General features: G+C 49.2%; 1 protein-coding gene across 1 annotated transcript; it reads left to right on the top strand.

The window, feature by feature from the left end:
* Positions 1–107: 107 nt before the first annotated feature.
* On the top strand, positions 108–10871 carry LOC309575849 (vitamin D3 hydroxylase-associated protein; the record flags this gene model as incomplete). Its single annotated transcript, XM_082286683.1, has 15 exons — positions 108–332; positions 1305–1418; positions 1758–1901; positions 2249–2382; positions 2658–2864; positions 3386–3426; positions 4021–4145; positions 4514–4639; positions 5338–5435; positions 5916–6015; positions 6572–6615; positions 7250–7289; positions 9398–9506; positions 10329–10474; positions 10743–10871. Exons 1-15 carry the CDS (start codon positions 123–125, stop codon positions 10869–10871), a joined length of 1767 nt encoding a protein of 588 aa, XP_082142809.1. The 5' UTR covers positions 108–122.
* Positions 10872–16570: the final 5699 nt, after the last annotated feature.

Raw genomic sequence — 16570 nt, 5'->3', positions numbered from 1 at the left:
GTTAAAGCAACTCTGCTTCAGAGCTGATCCTGCACAGCAGGCGAGCGCAGAGGCTGCATTCATCAGCCCTCCGACGAGAAGGTGAGAGCCAGGTGTCTTCAGCTGGACCTGAGAGACAAGTCATGACCCAAGAGCGACTGTGGCAGGTCCTGGATCCATCCTGGGCAGACCCTCGCACCCTCTCGGCTCTGCTCTGCAGCTCAGCTGCAGCTGTGGTGCTTCTGAAATGGCTGGGACGGAGGCAGGTCCAGCAGAAGATGGATGAGGCAAGGAGGTCTCGGGATCTGGCCCTGGAGAGGATGGAGAAGGCAGCTCGCAGGCTTAAGCAAGAGGTAGATTTGGGGTATATGCGCGGAAGGGGTTATATTTTGGATAACCAGAGAAATGGGGGAGCTCTGATCAGTCCCTCTGTGAATGGTGGCTGGGGCACAGGCACGTTTTGGAGCATCTCCAACCCAATGTTTTTTGAGGGTCATCACTCTCCATTGTCTCAAAAGACCCTCCCATAAAAGACAGTGTAAATTAAGTATTCCCCAATACAGACCCATTGAGGAAATCCTGAGGATGAAAGAAAGATTGGAGCTTGGGACCTTCTCAATCAGATCACCACCCCAAACCTCCCTGTGTCCTTTCTCCTCATCCATCCCTACTGCCAAGCCTTTCGTCTCCCATCCCCTTTCCTCTGCCCCTCCATAGGGATCTGTCTGCCCCATCATCCTCAAAGTACAAGAGGGCTTCATGTCCCTCCAACATCTGCACATCAGTGACCAAAAGCCATTTCCTCCTGTCCATGCCCAGGTAAAGAAGCACCTGGATTTGAGGAGGTCAGTCCCTTGGAATTGTCTTAAACCCGTAAGAAATACCTCCTGCTATTCTTTTCTTGGAAAACAGCTTGCAAACAGCCCACACTTTTTTTTTCCATGTTAATGATAAATTTCGTAAAACTTTAGCTGGTTGAACTGCTATTCAGTGAGTTGGAGTTAGAAGGGGAGTGAAGGCCTGTAGAAGAGCAAATAGAGACAGGTCAAACCACTCTTACAGGTTCATGCAACTCTCTAATCAAGGTACAGTTTTCTGCTTGTTTTGGTTTTATGAACTAAGACTCAGCAAATTCCCAGTCAGCAAATTCCCCACTCCAGCACACACAGTGCTCTGTGGGAGGTCTGCATGTCTACAGGGCATATCTCCTAAAATTTTCCACTCAAGGTGATGGCTGGGCAGATATTAGAATTGAGTATCTGCAGCCTTAACCAACCTCTTCTGTCTTTTTCCTCCCTCTGTACCCAATTTTCCACCCATTGCAGAACTCAGACACCCAGACCTCACACATCCTCTCGCTGACAATGGTGGAGCTGGTAGAGAAGCTGAAGGCGGGGTCCCTGTCCCCAGAAAGTGTCCTCTACTCCTACATGGACAAAGTGAGTGATACCTCCAGCATGGCAGAGATGCTGCAGGACTCTCCTGCAGTGGGACTTTCAAATTAAAAATCAGCTGGTTTGCTGAGAGAACCAGCAACACTGGGGATTACAATTTGTCAGTACTGTGATGTCTGAAGGGTGGTTTACAGGCAAATATGCATAGGACAGAGATCCAGGGCAGAAAAATATCTCAGAAATAAACATCCACAGTTTATAGGTAAGAGCTGAATAATAAATGCTGAAGTTTTGAGGAGCTTGAAAATTTAGCTTGAAAACTCAATATGTAATGTCTCCTTCCATCCATTCATCTGTCTTGCTGCTCTTCTGTGTTCTGGAGAGGCTTTGGAGGTGAATCGGGAGGTGAACTGCGTGACAGACTTCATTCATGGATGTGAGGGTCAGCTCCAGAAACTGAAGAAGCAAAAGGAGAAGGGGCTGCTTTATGGCATTCCCATCAGCATCAAGGACCACATTAACTGCAAGGTACAGCCCCAATTCCTCTGCCTTTTGCCTTGGGTCTGGGAGCAGGCCAGGATTTCCCATCCTCATCAGGACTGGCTAAGAATTCCCTCAGACAAGGATGTTCTGGATCCAATATTGTGGGACCAGCAAACCTACCTTTGAAAATTTTGATGAAAATTTTGTTTTCTGCAGAAGTTTCTAGCCTATTCTGATCTGGTTCTCCCTGGGATAGTCAGGTCCTGTTCTGCCTCTGAGAAAAGTTAGGTGGGAACTGTGTCACAAGAGGCATCACGACTTATGTCTGTTTTCGTCACAGCTCCAAACAGCATTTCTCCTGCACCTAAAGAGCTTTGTTTCCCATCCCCAAGGGCCACATCTCCTCCGGAGGGATGGTGAAATTTCTGGGCCAAGTGGAGGAAGAAGACAGCGTCATTGTCCAGGTTCTAAAGCACCAGGGGGCAATCCCCTTTGTGAAAACCAACATCCCGCAGACCATGATAAAGTAATGGCATGTTTGCCTTCGTGGGAACACTGTGACACGTGCCTCTCGCCATCCAAGCTAATCACGCACGTTAATTGCCTCCTTACTTGGATCTAAAAGGATTTCTCTTGTATTTGATGCCTCTTTCTTCTCAAATTCAGCTGTCTCAACAAATCTACTTCATGCTGATTCTACCTTAATTCCACACCCATCCCTGCACGGGTGCTCTATGCCCTGTGTTTATGGTTTGCAAAGGCACAAGTACCTCACTCACCTGCTGATCTTCCTCTCCCCAGCTATGACTGCAGCAACCTCATCTTTGGCCAGACACTGAACCCTCTCAACCACCAGAAGAGCCCCGGGGGCTCCTCGGGTGGGGAGGGAGCTCTGATTGCAGGGGGAGGCTCTATCCTGGGCATCGGCTCGGATGTGGCCGGCAGCATCCGCCTGCCCTCCAGCTTCTGTGGGCTCTGTGGCCTCAAACCCACAGGCAACAGGATCAGGTACGTGCCCACTTCTGTCCTCTTCTTCCACCCACTGCGGAGGCTGCAAGGTGTCCCCCACAGGGCATCAAACTTTGTAGTAGTGCCCATGGTTTCCCCCAGGGTTAAGTTAGCATTGAACTTGCTCTATTAATGACACAAGATGACTTCAATCTGTATGACACCAAAGACTTACTAAGTTTTTAATAGCCCTGGCCAAGAAGCTGAAAGCAAATACTACAGGATGATCTCCTTTTCAGATGTTTCCCAGCCCTTGCTTTGCTTGTAAGAGTTTTCTGTTTATCAGAGGCGGATTGCCCGTAGATAAGGAATTAGTTGCAGCAGGGGAAAGAGATGATAAATACTGTCCCTAGCAGCTTCCAGACTGTGTAAATCTTCCTCCTAGCCTAGGAAGTGTCAAGTCTTTACAGGAACTTTTGCCCATCTAGATTTGACTGAGGGCAAATGGGAAGTTTGCAGCTCAGCGTGGTGACCTGCCTTACAGAGCTGCTGCTAATCTGCTTCTCCCATTATGTCCCCAGCAAACAGGGAGCTGTTTCTCCTCTCATAGGAATGCAGTCAGGTAAGTCCATGATGACATGTTACTACATCAAACCTCTGCCTCTTACATCTCCTGCTACTGAGATGCCAGCAAGGGTGCTTGCTGTGCCCTGTGCCTCATGGCCAGCCGAAGCAGTGACCTACTAAAGCACCCTCCTGTTACAACATTTTGCACCATTTGCTGTGTTCTGGGTTGTGGCCAGTGTTGGCTGAACCTCAGCAGGATGGAATCAATGCAGTGATGGAATGGAACCAGGCAGTGCAACACCTATCAGGAGAGGTGTGAGATGTGCATCCCAAAGACCTGGGATGTCTCACTGGAGATGCTGCCAGGAGACTCTGGCAGCCGCAGCTGCCCCCAGGCAGCATTGGCAAGAAGGCTGCAGCCCTCCCTCCTCATGCCTGCAGAACCCTGGCCCAGGAGGTCATTAGGCTCATTAGGCTGCCTCTGCTCTGACAGATCCTCCCTGCTGGACCTCCTTGCTCGTTACACTCATTCCCCTCATTCCTTACTCCTCTTCCCTGACCTGAAACTCCCCCATGCTGGAGCCCTACCAGTAACTATGAGACAGCAGCAGCCCACCTGGCTGCAGTGACAGCCCCTTTGTGCTCGCAGTGACGGCGATGCTGGGGCCCATGGCGAGGGACGTGGACAGCCTGGCCCTGTGCATGAAGGCGCTGCTGTGCCAGGAGATGTTCCAGCTGGACCCCACCGTGCCCCCCATCCCCTTCGATGAGGAGGTAAGGCTCAGAGGTGCTCCCATGTCTCCATCTGCCCAGCAACAAAGAATGATCTCCGGAGATTTCCATCTGGTTTCATGTCCTGAGATAGCAAAGGATCCAGGGAAACACACATCCTTGTGGACAGGGGACACCCAGCATGAGTGACCCCCAAGGAGCAGCCACACAGCAGGGCTGGCAGGCAGGAGGTGGTGTTGGAAAGACTGTACCAAGGACCAGTGTGTTCTGGACAGCGCTGCTTTTCACCAGCCCTCTAGCTCCCACCATTCCCCCAACCCAGGAGAGCTCAGCTGGTGCCTCCCTGAGCCCTGGGACCAGTCCAACCTTGTGCTTCTCCTGGCTGCAAGTCATGGCTCCTCTCCTCGCAGGTTTACTCCAGCTCAAAGCCTCTTCGCATCGGGTATTACGAAGGAGATGGTTACTTCCAGCCCTCGCCCAGCATGAAACGGGCTGTCCAGCACACAAGGAAGCTCCTCCAGGATGCAGGGCACACGGTGGGTTTCCATGCCTGTGGTTGCCTGGAGCTGTTACCCTGGTCCTCACAAAGTCTGGACAAATCACTTTCCATCTCTGCTTCTGCTCCCTGTAAAAGAGAAAGGCAAATGCAACAGCTTGTTTTCCAAACTGGAGTGACCTTGCTTATATTTCTGGCCTAACAGATGTGATAATTGTGTTCAGATATCTCCAAGTTACCCCAAGCACTGTTTTTTCCATCATGTTTGGTGTTCCCATAAATATCAAACTCACAACAGTTTCCATGAACCCTCAGCTGTTAAACACAGCTTACAGATTTCTTAGTGGGTAAGTGGGAAGGAGGCTGGAGCAGTTGACCCTCCAGGGACTTCTTTTAGCCTACATTTTTCTGTGGTTCCACCAGTGGAGATTTCTATATGGGAGTTGTTCCAGCCATGCAAATTAATTTTAAAAATTGGTGGTTTGAAGTTTCTAAGAATTCTTCTCTAACGTGTGGAGGAGAGGAGCCTGTGCCAGCTCCCAGTATGTGTTAATGCCTTGGATAGGAAAATGGGAAAGGACAGCAGGCAGATGAAAATGAGGTCTTGCTGTCCTGGAGCAGCAAAGGAAGGTGTACATTTCTCACCACTTCTCACTGATCTCTGGTGACCACTGGTGAGGCAGGGAGGCTCACAGAAGGCTCTTTGCTGCCGGTTGGACAGGGATGGTTCTCTTGCAGCTCATTCCCTTTGCCCCGCCCAAGATCGACTACGTGATGGATGAGCTGTTCACCAGAGGGATTTTCTCGGATGGGGCCGCCCACCTGGTGGACTGCTTGTGAGTAAACCCCCATTGGGGTGTGGGCTGTGAAACCTGGAACTGTGAGGCCAGTGGCTGCACCCAGAGCATTTGTATCGTGGGTGCAAACCGAGTCATGAGCAGCAGAGGAGCAGTTTCTGGCAGGATGACTTTAGCATGAGCAGCAGCCAGTCCTCGTGCACAGGTAACATGGTGGGTGCCCACCCAGCCGCTCTCTCACCTCGGCATGCCCAGGGCTGTGCTTTGCACCACTGTAAAGATCTCCAGAGCTTTTATGGCCCTGATGACACAGGCAGTAAAATACTGATTTACCTGTAACTTCTGCAATGAGCATTTCCACCTCAGCGTCTCTTGTTCAGTGTTTTCCATTGAAACAGGCAGATTTTGTCTTCTAGCACCACCCCCCCAAGACAAACCCTGCCTTGGGAGCAGCATTGCTGTAGCTATCACTCTGGCACAGGTGACTTGTCCTGACTTTTTCACTCTCTACCCTTCCAGCAAAGGAGACATCGTGGATCCCAACCTGAAATCTCAGTTCAACACCTACAGGCTTCCTGCTCTAGTGAAAAGGACCTTGGCTATTATTTTGAAGCCCATAGTAAGTGTGTGGGCGTGTCTCACCTGTGTGGCACGAAATCTGCAAGGTGGGGAGGTCCTTTGTGAAGGGAGGTAAATTGTACCACCCAGGAATGCTTGGCTGCTTCATGTTAAGTGCCTGATGGGCTTCCTAGGGAAGTATATTTAATCCCTAAACCCAGGCTGAACTTATCAAGTGAGTCTGACAGCCTTTTGTGGCATTTTTGCTTGGGGAGGTTGAAATATGATCCTTTCTCAGGAAACCTGTGAGCATACAGCTCATCCAGCAATGAGCTCCAGGAGAATGGATATCACTAGCAAGGATCTAAACAGCTTTCCCACATCTCGAAGATGCTCTCCAGGACTAGTAATGTGGTCTAGAGCCTTATTTGTATGGGTTGTTGTGATTAAACATGTAAGTTAATGTGGGAGTAAACCCACTTCACTGGAACTGGCCTGTTCTTCAGAGCCACTTCTGCTAGGACAAGACAGATGCCCAAAATGCAGTTGCAGGGTAGCCAGCTATTCCAGCTGCATTGTTGTTGACTAAACCCAAGTTTTTCTCTTCCCTCCTAAAGTACCCACGAATTGCCCGGGACCTCAGCGCTCTCTGTGGAGTGGGGTAAGACACTCTGAGGTAGCTCTGGAGAAAGGGGATGTGCTTGGCTGTGCCCACCCATGCATGCAGGTAGATGCCAGCTGGCTGTGTGTGCAAAGCCCTGCCGCGGGGCTGCGTGGCACGGGCTGAGCCAGGTGAGTGTGTGCTGCCTCTGCACCAGCTGGGCTCAGCACTGGCTTACCCAGGGCTGTTCAGCCAGAGGTTGTTTGAAGAGCTTAGGCATCCTCAGAGTGACAGAGCTGGGATGACTCCATGGAGGTCAGCACAGGGAGATGTGGGCTGTTTTCCCCATCAGGTGGTACCCACAGCACCAAGTGCCAAGTTAATGCAGAGGTCTCTGCTTGCACGTGCGGTGTGGTGTGAGGTACCTGCACCTCCAGAAGAGGCACAGGCACACCAAACTGACAGCAAATGAATTTAGAAGACTGATTTTTATCCAGGTCTTCTGGCATGCTTTAACAAAAGCTCTTTTGATGTACCCGTAAGCACGTGTGCACCAGGGGAATCAGCTGGGTGGTGCCATTGCTTGTTCCTAGAAGGGTCATGCAGTTACCATAAAAATGGACTGTCTGGGCATTTTCTTAATTGTTTTCTGTTGCCACAGTCACAAAGCTCATTAATTCTGCCACCTTTCCAGATCTGCCAAAAACCTCTGGGATCAGCATGGAGCAGTGGCGGTAATGTGACTTTTATCTTATTTTCCTTACTTAGTGAGAGGTCTACAAAGCTTCGAAGCAATTGTTTTGCACTCTGTGATGGACTTGGGGTTGAAAATTATTCATCTTCCTTTGCCCTGCATTGTCTAAACAAAAATAGAATAGGAACAGCCACTAAAGATGAGGCTTCAATTTGTCTTTTCTGCTTCTTGGTGTGAATTCTTCATTTCAGGTATTAGGTGTTATTGTCGTGAGCTAAGGTCATGCTTGAACTATCAAGCAGAGATATTAGGAGTCCAAAATTGTGTTCTTGAACTCTGTGACTTAAGTGGTTTTCTTATGAACTCTTTTGAGATCAGGAACCTCAGACAGGAAGTTTTTTCCTGGACAACTGCATCCAGTGCTGCCGCAAACTGACCAAGTTCCTCTTTTAAACCAATTTAGTTTTATGCTTGCATTTGTTTTTATTGACTGGCTCCTCTCCTCCCTGCTCTGATGGTTGGAAACCTTCGTGTTTCCTGTGCTCTTTATTCCCTTCCAGTTTATCCTCATTTTATTTTTGTCCTTCAGTTTAAATAGCACCTCTCCTCTCTGGTATTTTCCGCTGCCTCCGTCTATTTATAGAGAGTATCCTCTTTCAGCTGGTGTTTTGCAATGCTGAAGAGGCTGTTTTGGTGTCCTCCCACAAGGCAGGATCTGTGTTCCCTGGGACACCCTCACAACCCTCCGTGAGGAGAAACATCCCCCCAGCCTGCACCACCAGCCTCTATCAGTGCCAGTCACTCCATGGATGTGCACTCTGGTCTGACAAATTATAGGGCAGAGGAAAAACTCCTAAAAAGCTGCCTGGTCACTGGTGGGAGTGTTTGAAATGAAATGGGCATGGGGTTTTTCTTAAGGTGAAAACAGATTCCTCTTCCACTCCCAAAAAAACCCCCACAGAAAACCAAACCTAACAAGTAAACATAAAAAACCCAAGACAGACAAATCAACAAAAACCACACAAAAAAGAGCCATCATCCAAAAAAAAAAAAAAAAAAAAAAACCTCCCAAAAGAAGCCAAAAAGAAAACACTTTAGAAGGTTTGAAGGCTTCAAAGATATTTTGAATTGTTGTAGCTCCGTGAAACCATATTCACATGTTTTCATCTACTGCAAACAAGAGTTGATTCAAAACTTTTGGCTAGTGACCAGCTTTTCTCTCAGAAAAAAAAATAAAGAAAAAAAATCAGGTTAGCTGCAGTGACTGTGTTTCCTGGAAACACATCTCATTGTTGAACTTTCAGCAGGAAGGATCTCAGAGTGCAGGTGGAAATTGAGGTCAGACTAAAGAATAGCTCCAAGGCCAGATCTTTTGTGAGAGTGCTGGAAGATTCTTGTACAGAAAACTTGCTGTGAAAAGGTTGTGCAGGACAGGGGCTGGGCCATGATGGGACAGATGTGTCCCTGTAGCCAGAAAACGGCTGCAAAAACAACCATACTGTGGTTCCACCCATGTCTGTTTGCTGAGACAAAGTGGGACATCTCTTCGAGCGTGGATTCATTCGTTGCCTGATGTTCAGCACAGCTGTGCCAAACCAGACTACAAGTCTGGGTCTCTCTTGGAGCTGCAGTACAATCCTGAAGCTGTGCCTCCTGCATTGTGGGGGATGTCCTGCCCAAATGTCTCTTGCTGCTTCCTTTCCTTACCTGTATCCTCATGCAGAGTGAAAGAAGGTTTTGTGGAAGTATTTTGGATTCATATCTTCTAATACTTCTACCAGAATAACCAAAGCTTTTAGGAAATGTGACATTTTAGTCATCTAAACAAACTGCTGTTGATCTCCACTCAATATAATTCCAAAACAAAGCTGTTCATGGAAAGGACTGGGTTAATACTCAAAGAAATCAGTTCTGAAACGCACACCTAGCATTAATGTCTAGGTCTGGGCAGCACATGGTATTCTGACAGGAAACCTAAAAGTAGAAGAATAAAATCCCTTGACCCCTTCAAAGCACAGCTCAGATTTTATCTTAATTTTTTTTGTTGTATCCAGGAAGGCTTTCTCCTTCCTTTTCCTCTCTGTCAGCATTGATCCACCACTGCTGTCCAGCAGACACCTCTGTCACCTCCTCTGCCTTTCCTTCCAGGCTTACCGCACCGAATTCATTGCCAAATGGAGGGAGCTAAGGCTGGATGTGATCCTTTGTCCCATGCTGGGACCAGCCTTCAACCATGGCTACGCTGGGAAGCTCTTTGGTAACGTCCCCTGAGGAATCCCTGCACACACCCACGGTGGTGTCTGTGGGCAGAGCTGCAGCAGGATGCTTGGGTCCCTTGGGCATTCCCCAAACCACACACGGTGCTCACTCTCCCCTCTGTGGAAGAAAACAAAGGAGAGGCCTCTGGGTGGGTCTTCCCACACCCACCCCTCATCTGAGCTGCAGATGTTTGGATTATTATGGGCAGCAATTAGTGGTCACTCTGTCCCAGTTGTTCAGTGGTGAGTTTTCTCTGTTTTTCTGCTGCAGAAAGCCGCAGAGCTACTCCTGCAGCAGAGAGTGGCAGTGAGGACAGCTGTGGTAAGCTTTGCTACAGGCTCTTGTGGATGCAGCTCTCTCACACTTCCCAAGACCCTGCAAACAGCAGGAAGGCTCATTGCGTGTGACTTGCAGAAAAAGGTGGTTTTTTATAGCTTCCAGCAAACAGTCAGGGTCCTCCAGCCCTCTAGCAATGACCTTTTGGGATCCAAAATCCCCACGGTGGTGTTTCATAACTGGACATCAGGAATATCTTGGAGAGATAGCTGGGATTTTTCCCCAGGGATAGATGCAGACTCTGAATTGGTCCCTCCCAGAGCACACCTAATCTCCACACGAATGACAGGTGAAGGCACAGGTCACTCTCTGCTCCCTGGTATCCAAACATCTCCATCAAAAGTCCCTTTGAGGCAGCACATTTTCAGGGCCTCCTTGGGACCAGCAACTTCAGCCTGCAATTCCTGCAACTCAAGTTATCATCTGAAGGTCTTTGCTGGCCCAGCACATTAAATTTTGCCATTTTGCATGCTCTGTATTCCAGCTGCGACCTCCTACACCAATTTGTACAACGTGTTAAACTTCCCTGCTGGGGTGGTGCCGGTCAGCACGGTCACGAGAGCCGACGAAGAAGAACTGAAGCATTACCGAGGGCACTACCGAGACCCTTGGGACAAGAGGCTGAAAGAGGTCAGCAGGAAAAGACCTTAAGCCTCAGCAGATTATGACTGGCAGAGTGACACCTCTGGGGCATTGTCCCAAGGCGTGTCTACATCCCCTAATGAGAGTGGGATCTTGTTTAGTAGCCCAGTTCGCATCCACTGTTTCAGTACCCTGTGGTGCAGCAGGGCTGGTGTTTGTCAGCCTGGGAGCTGTGCCCTCGCTTGTCTTCCTCTGCCCTCCCTTCCTGCCATGTCCCGTGCCTGCCCTGACTCAGCACTGTCCTTAACTTTTGCAGGCTGTGGAAGGAGCCGTGGGGCTGCCCGTGGCTGTGCAGTGCGTGGCTCTGCCCTGGCAGGAGGAGCTGTGCCTGCGCTTCATGAAGGAGGTCGAGACTCTTGCCCGCGGCACGAAGAGAAATGTGTGATTTCTGGGAGCCAGCCTCCAACGTGATGGCTTTTCATTCCCTGCCCTTCGCTCCAGCCACCTTCTACCCGATATGAAGCATAGTAGGTAGTAAGCTGAAGACTCTGAACTAATGTTTCAATAAAGTGGCACTAAATTTGGTTTTAAAATAGTCAGCAAAAATCCCGTCTCTGTCTAAATTGTCCTTCATTGTTAAACTGAGTCAAAAAAAACAAAAGAAAGGACTGAGAGTTAATGCTGGATCAAAGGGATCCAATAGCAACAGTTTCATGATATCTGTTGTATGCTGTGAGACCAAAGAGCTGTTTATTGTGTTATTTTACTTCCAACTGTGGGCAGGAGCAGATATTTGTGGGAGAGTATAACCTGGTAAGTGCAGGATTCCCTCCCTGGCTGTGCCATTGTTTGGCCAAGGGACTTTTTGGCAAAGACTTGCAGTCAGCCCTTGGGTTTAAATAGCTGCCAAGAGAGCTCTCCTCCACAAACTTGTCCGCTTCCTGAACTCATTTTCTGTCTAGATCTCCACACCACCCAGAAGTTTAGCTGTGCAGGGAGTAGTGCAAAGCTTAATATTCTCTGTTTAGCCATAAGCTGTGAGAAATGTTAACTGGTCCTATCACCACTGCTGTTCCTCATTATTTCTTCCAGTTAAGCAATGGGAAGAGGTGGGGGTTTATTGCCGACAAACGCTTAGGGAAAACGAGAAAGAATTTCTGTGGCTATGCTTAGGCCATTCCACTCTTGGGTGTTCCAACAACACTGTGACGATTGTGTGCTGTTTCTTGGCCCATCCTTCACTCTCAAGGTGGAGGAAGAGGCTGGAGGAGAAAGTGGGAGTGATGAAGGAGACGCTTTGAATAAGCAAGTGTGTGTTGAAACAAGGCACGCTCATTAGCGACGATCATTAGGGTGATTCTTTCCCCAAGCCTGCAGGCAAAGGGAGAGAGGCAAGGGGTGACACTGCCCTTAGTACTCATCTGCCTCCCCGGGGCTGCTCGGGGATGCTGCAGTCATCCGGCTGCCTGCCGTGGCCACCAGCAGGTCTGAGTCACAGAGTGAGCGTGACAGTCACACAGCCTGACTCACCACCCTCTAACCCCAGCGGAGCCGGGAGAAGCTCCATGGCACACCCTGCTCCGAGGAGATGCCCTGCCTCTGCAGGATTGCTGCCGGGGGCACCAGCCACGGAACCCCTGCCTGGGGGGAGCCTGTGGAATGACTGTGACCCTCTCAGGCCAGGAGCAAAGGGTCTTTAGCTGAACTCTCATAGGGAAGATGGGAGCTCTCCATTAAAGTCGTAATCTGCTCAGGTAACGCTCCTGGCTAGATGTGAGCATGCACAGACCTTGTTTTGCAAGGAAAGGACTGTGTCCTTCACTCCTGTATCTCTCCATATCTTTGCAAGGCTGAGCCAGGTGAAAAAGTCCTGTTTCTAAAAGGAATTTCCCCAGGCATACTTGTGCTCTGCATTCCAGCTGCTCCTTGTGGATGGTTCTAGCAGGGATTTGCTGTTCCTCCTGCTCTCCTCTCTCCTGCCTCCAGCTAGTCACCAGATCTCAGGATCCTGCAGCACTTGCTCCCAGACCCAGCAGCCAAGGGGAATTTCTTCCTATGATCCAGTAGATGCTAAAGTAGAGTGCATGGATGCTCCAATAAAGCTATCCTGGCGCTGAAGTGGATGAAGTGGAGAAGACATGCAAAGAAGAAGGTTGAAAAAGTGTGAGGGAAATAAGATACATGTTTGGACCTGACTTAGGGTCTGCCCAGGAATTTAGAGACCAGGTAACCTCCTCAACTGGGCAGAGAGCAAAGCATCTTCCTGGGTAAAACTCAGGGCCCTTCTCCAGCCGGGTTGTCCATGACATCAGTTGTCATTGCTGCATAAATGTAGGGAAAGTGGGGAGGATGATGCTGAGAGCAGTCTGGTGAGCTCAGAGGCTGAAACACTAGCAGAGCAAGGCCTTTAGCAGGGTATAACCTTAAGTTTTCAGAAGAGTTCTTCCCCCAGACCTCCTCCAGGCTGGAGAAGGAATGTCAGCCTCTTCCACACCCACCAGCACAGTGCTGCTGTTTCCAGCCCTGCTGCAGCTCCTTCACCAAGAGCTGTCAGCTCGGGCTGTGCAGCCCTTGCAGACCTGCACCATGTGTCTGCAGAGTGCTTGTCCAGCTGCCTGGCACTGACCAAAGTCCAGGCTTTGCTCTGTCTCAGAGAATTATGTACAAATGCTGCTTGAGCCAAAAGGGCTTTGTTTTTACTAGTTTCTTTCATCTTCAGCACAGTGTCCTGGAGGCAGTCTTTGATCCTTTTTCCTCCTCCCTCTTTATTTGAATACTTTAAATCTGCCCTTCTTAATCCATCTTCTATTCTGTGGCCAGATAAATAACCAAGAAAAATTGAGAGATTGAGGTATCAGGAAATCCAGGGGTTTTATTTTGTTTTACTTTATTTTGCAGCACTTTTTCTTTTGTTTGCAGTTCACATTGGTGTGTAGTCACAACACCAGGAGCAAATAAAACTCTCTAGAAGGATTTGCACCAGCAGAACATGAGTGGTTAGAATGGGTCAGTTGTCCCCTTACAATACACAAAGCACACAGAGCTCTCTATGTAGCAGGCAGTGGCAGAGAAAATTAGGGACACAAACATTCCCAGGACCCCAGACATTCACTTCAAATAAGTTTCAAGGAAGGTGGAAGTTGAAAAGCTTAAAGCAAATGTTTAAAAAGTGGGTGAATTGAAACACCTGAATATAACAAGGCTCACCCTGGAAAAACAAAAACAGCAAGAATTAGGGTTGGTACATCTTTCCCTCTGAAACAGCTGTTTACTGCACAAATCCTCACCCCTCCAAGAATCTCAATCTGCTCTTTCTTTCTTTCTTTCCTGTTATTGTTCTCCAGCTTCCTACATTCCCTACTTGCCCACGGGAGACCAGTGAAAGCCCAGTTTGCTGCTGTAAGCTTTGTGCCCAGCCATGGAGCAGCTGGGAACATCCCAGTCCCTCACCCTCAGGGCACTGGAGTCTCAGCTGTCACTCAGTGGGGACAGACCTGTGCAAGACACCAGACATGATGGAAGAAGTAGGGATGCTCCTGGACTCCTGGTGAAGAACTAAGAGCTCTCTGCAGCACCCTTTCTGATCATGTCTCTGGTCTTGCTGGATGAGTTCTAAGTAGGATTCATACAACCCACCTGGCTATGGAAAGGCTAAAGGAAAAGAGTGCAATACCCACAAAAGTGGGGAAAATGTGGGAATGGTCAGGAGAGAAAGCAGCCCCTGCTGTCAGAGGTCTGAGGATTGCTATGAGAGTTCTCTGTTCCCATCCTATCGCAGTTTATTCAGGAAAAGCCAGCAGGGTCCTGGGTGAGCAAGGTGAAAAAGAGCTGATAGAGGCAGACCCTCACCTCTCAACTGATGCTCGTGGTATTTGGAAAGGTGCAGCTTAGGCAGTGGCAAGTTTCTTAGCAGCTGTTATGTTCTGTGAATGCCAGTGGAGCTGGCCTGGAACTGAGGAAAGTGTTATGCTTCCAGTGGATATTCCAGGCTGAAATGAGTCAGAAACTGGAGAGTTCCCAGAAAACATTTATTCAGCCCTCTGAGCCAGATTGAACAAGTTCCCTGGAGGGGTCCAGTGCATTTCACTATGATTTCAGTATTTTGTAAAATGTCTAGAATTCTTTCAGAGCAGCATAGTTAATACGCCTCGTTTTGTAAATCATTTTAAAAAGGGCATCAGAGTGTTTGGTTACAAATACATGAACACAAGACACAGATGTCAGGATTCATTCTTTGTCATTTTAATCAAGGCTGACTTAAAAATATTTCTTACCAAATTGGAGAGAAAACAGTTCAGTTATAAAAATTTCTGACAAGACCCAGCCTGCTTGAGAGCTGAACCTGCTGACAGTGAATCAGTGCAGTTTTGCTCTTGCAAGCAAGGATGGTGCAGCTCTTGCTGGGGACACAAGGGGACTCTCTGACTTGGTTTAACTGCCTTTTTCTGGGATGGTCCAAAGTGAAGGACGTGTTGTGGATGCCACAATGAAATCCCAGATCAGAAATTCCACGGGCTGACTCTCCCTTTGAAAAGGGTCATGGTTGTCATCTGAACTCCACTAGTGGGTTTGACCTTGGACCTGGATCAACTCAGGTGACAAAACCAACATGGAAGAGTGAACATCAATCTGCAAGTCAGGCAGGTCTGTCTCCTCTGCTATGGACTTGAAACTGGACTTGGGACATCCCTCTACTTCCCTCCTTTACATTCCCTTGGATTTGTGGCCTTGTGGTGTCAGGAGGAGCCATACCTCGGATTCATGAAGGATGTGGAGATGCTGGCACATTGATAGGAAAAGGGTTTTCCCCAGCAGCATCTGGCCATCCGGAAATGCAGCTGTGCCTGCTGAAAAAGCTGTCCTTCGAAATGCCAAGTCAGTCCGGACACAGCTGTGTCTGTCTCTGTTAAACATTTACCACGTGTCTAAAGGGCAGGATCAGGGCACAGATCCCAGTGCACAGGCGGGTGTGGGAGGCCAGTGCCCTGACACTTCCCAGCACAGGGAGGAAGCCCTCCCACATCTGCTCAGCCCATCACAGAGGTTGCAGTGCTGTGACACAGGCAAAGAACCCACCTCTGCCTCAGGAACTGCTTGCACGGATTCCTGGAGGCTGGATGAGGACTGGGAGAGGGCTGGGCATTGCTACATGCTGACTCTGCTCACATGCACCCTCTGGAAGCTCCTGCTGCAGCCAGCACCGTGGAGCAGGAGAAGGATGAGCTGCAGGCGCATCCCCAAGCTGCAGCTCTTGTCACACCAGCAGTGCCATAGCTGAGGGAGCATCCCCCAAGGAAGGGTGCTGCTAGAAGGGACACAGGAAAAGGCCAGCTCAGTTTGTTACCACGTTGCTGCCAGCTCCAGAATGTTTTCTTGAGGGCGCCAAAGCCAATTTTGTTCAGAGTCCATAAATTTCTCTACTTAAGAACTAAGATAAGAACATTCCCAGCTGACACAAATTGTGACAGAAAACAGCAGTGAACTCTTACAAGTGCTAAGAACAGACATGACAATGGAAAACTGAGCACTAGAGGACCACGTAGCCCTGAAGGGAGAAGGCTCTTCAGCCTCCTATCCAAATCCAGTTCCACACTCTGCTGGAAGCTTGCAAAGTTTTGTAATGCACAATCCACAGCCGCCTAAACACTTCTCCCAAGGAGGGGACCCACAGGGAGGACCCACCATCCAAAAGCAACAGAGGAGATTGCAGACAGACCATGGCTGATGTTGGCTGGATTGTTGCCTTCAGCTCAGTGTGTGGTTCTTGGTGCTTGTAGTGAGAGGTATCTGTGCTGGAAAGATGTCAGACACCGGCCATTCCAATGTCTGGTGGAAATCGCTTGCTTCTGGCCTGCAAGCCTACGGGATTTTCCACTGCTGAGGCAATACCAGCACGCTTTGTCACAGGGTGGAACAGCCCCTCCTTCTGGTGCCTGAGGACACCACAGCAGTGCCAAAACAGCCTCTGGCCACCAAGGCAGCAGCAGAAGGGGCTTGGTGAGCCCAGGGTACCCCACAGATATGCATCCCCTCGGCATGCCACTCCCCAGCCCTGTGCAGGGAAGACTTCTTATTTCAAGCTGGTTTTCCTCTTCTCCCATTGTCCTCTCAGGCTACACAGGAAATAGGAGAGCAGCTATTCCC

This window comes from Coloeus monedula, assembly GCF_965178545.1.
Source record: "Coloeus monedula genome assembly, chromosome: 9".
NCBI classification, from domain to species: domain Eukaryota; kingdom Metazoa; phylum Chordata; class Aves; order Passeriformes; family Corvidae; genus Coloeus; species Coloeus monedula.
The sequence above is the reverse complement of the archived record's forward strand: the minus strand, read 5'-3'. Positions and strand labels throughout refer to the sequence as shown.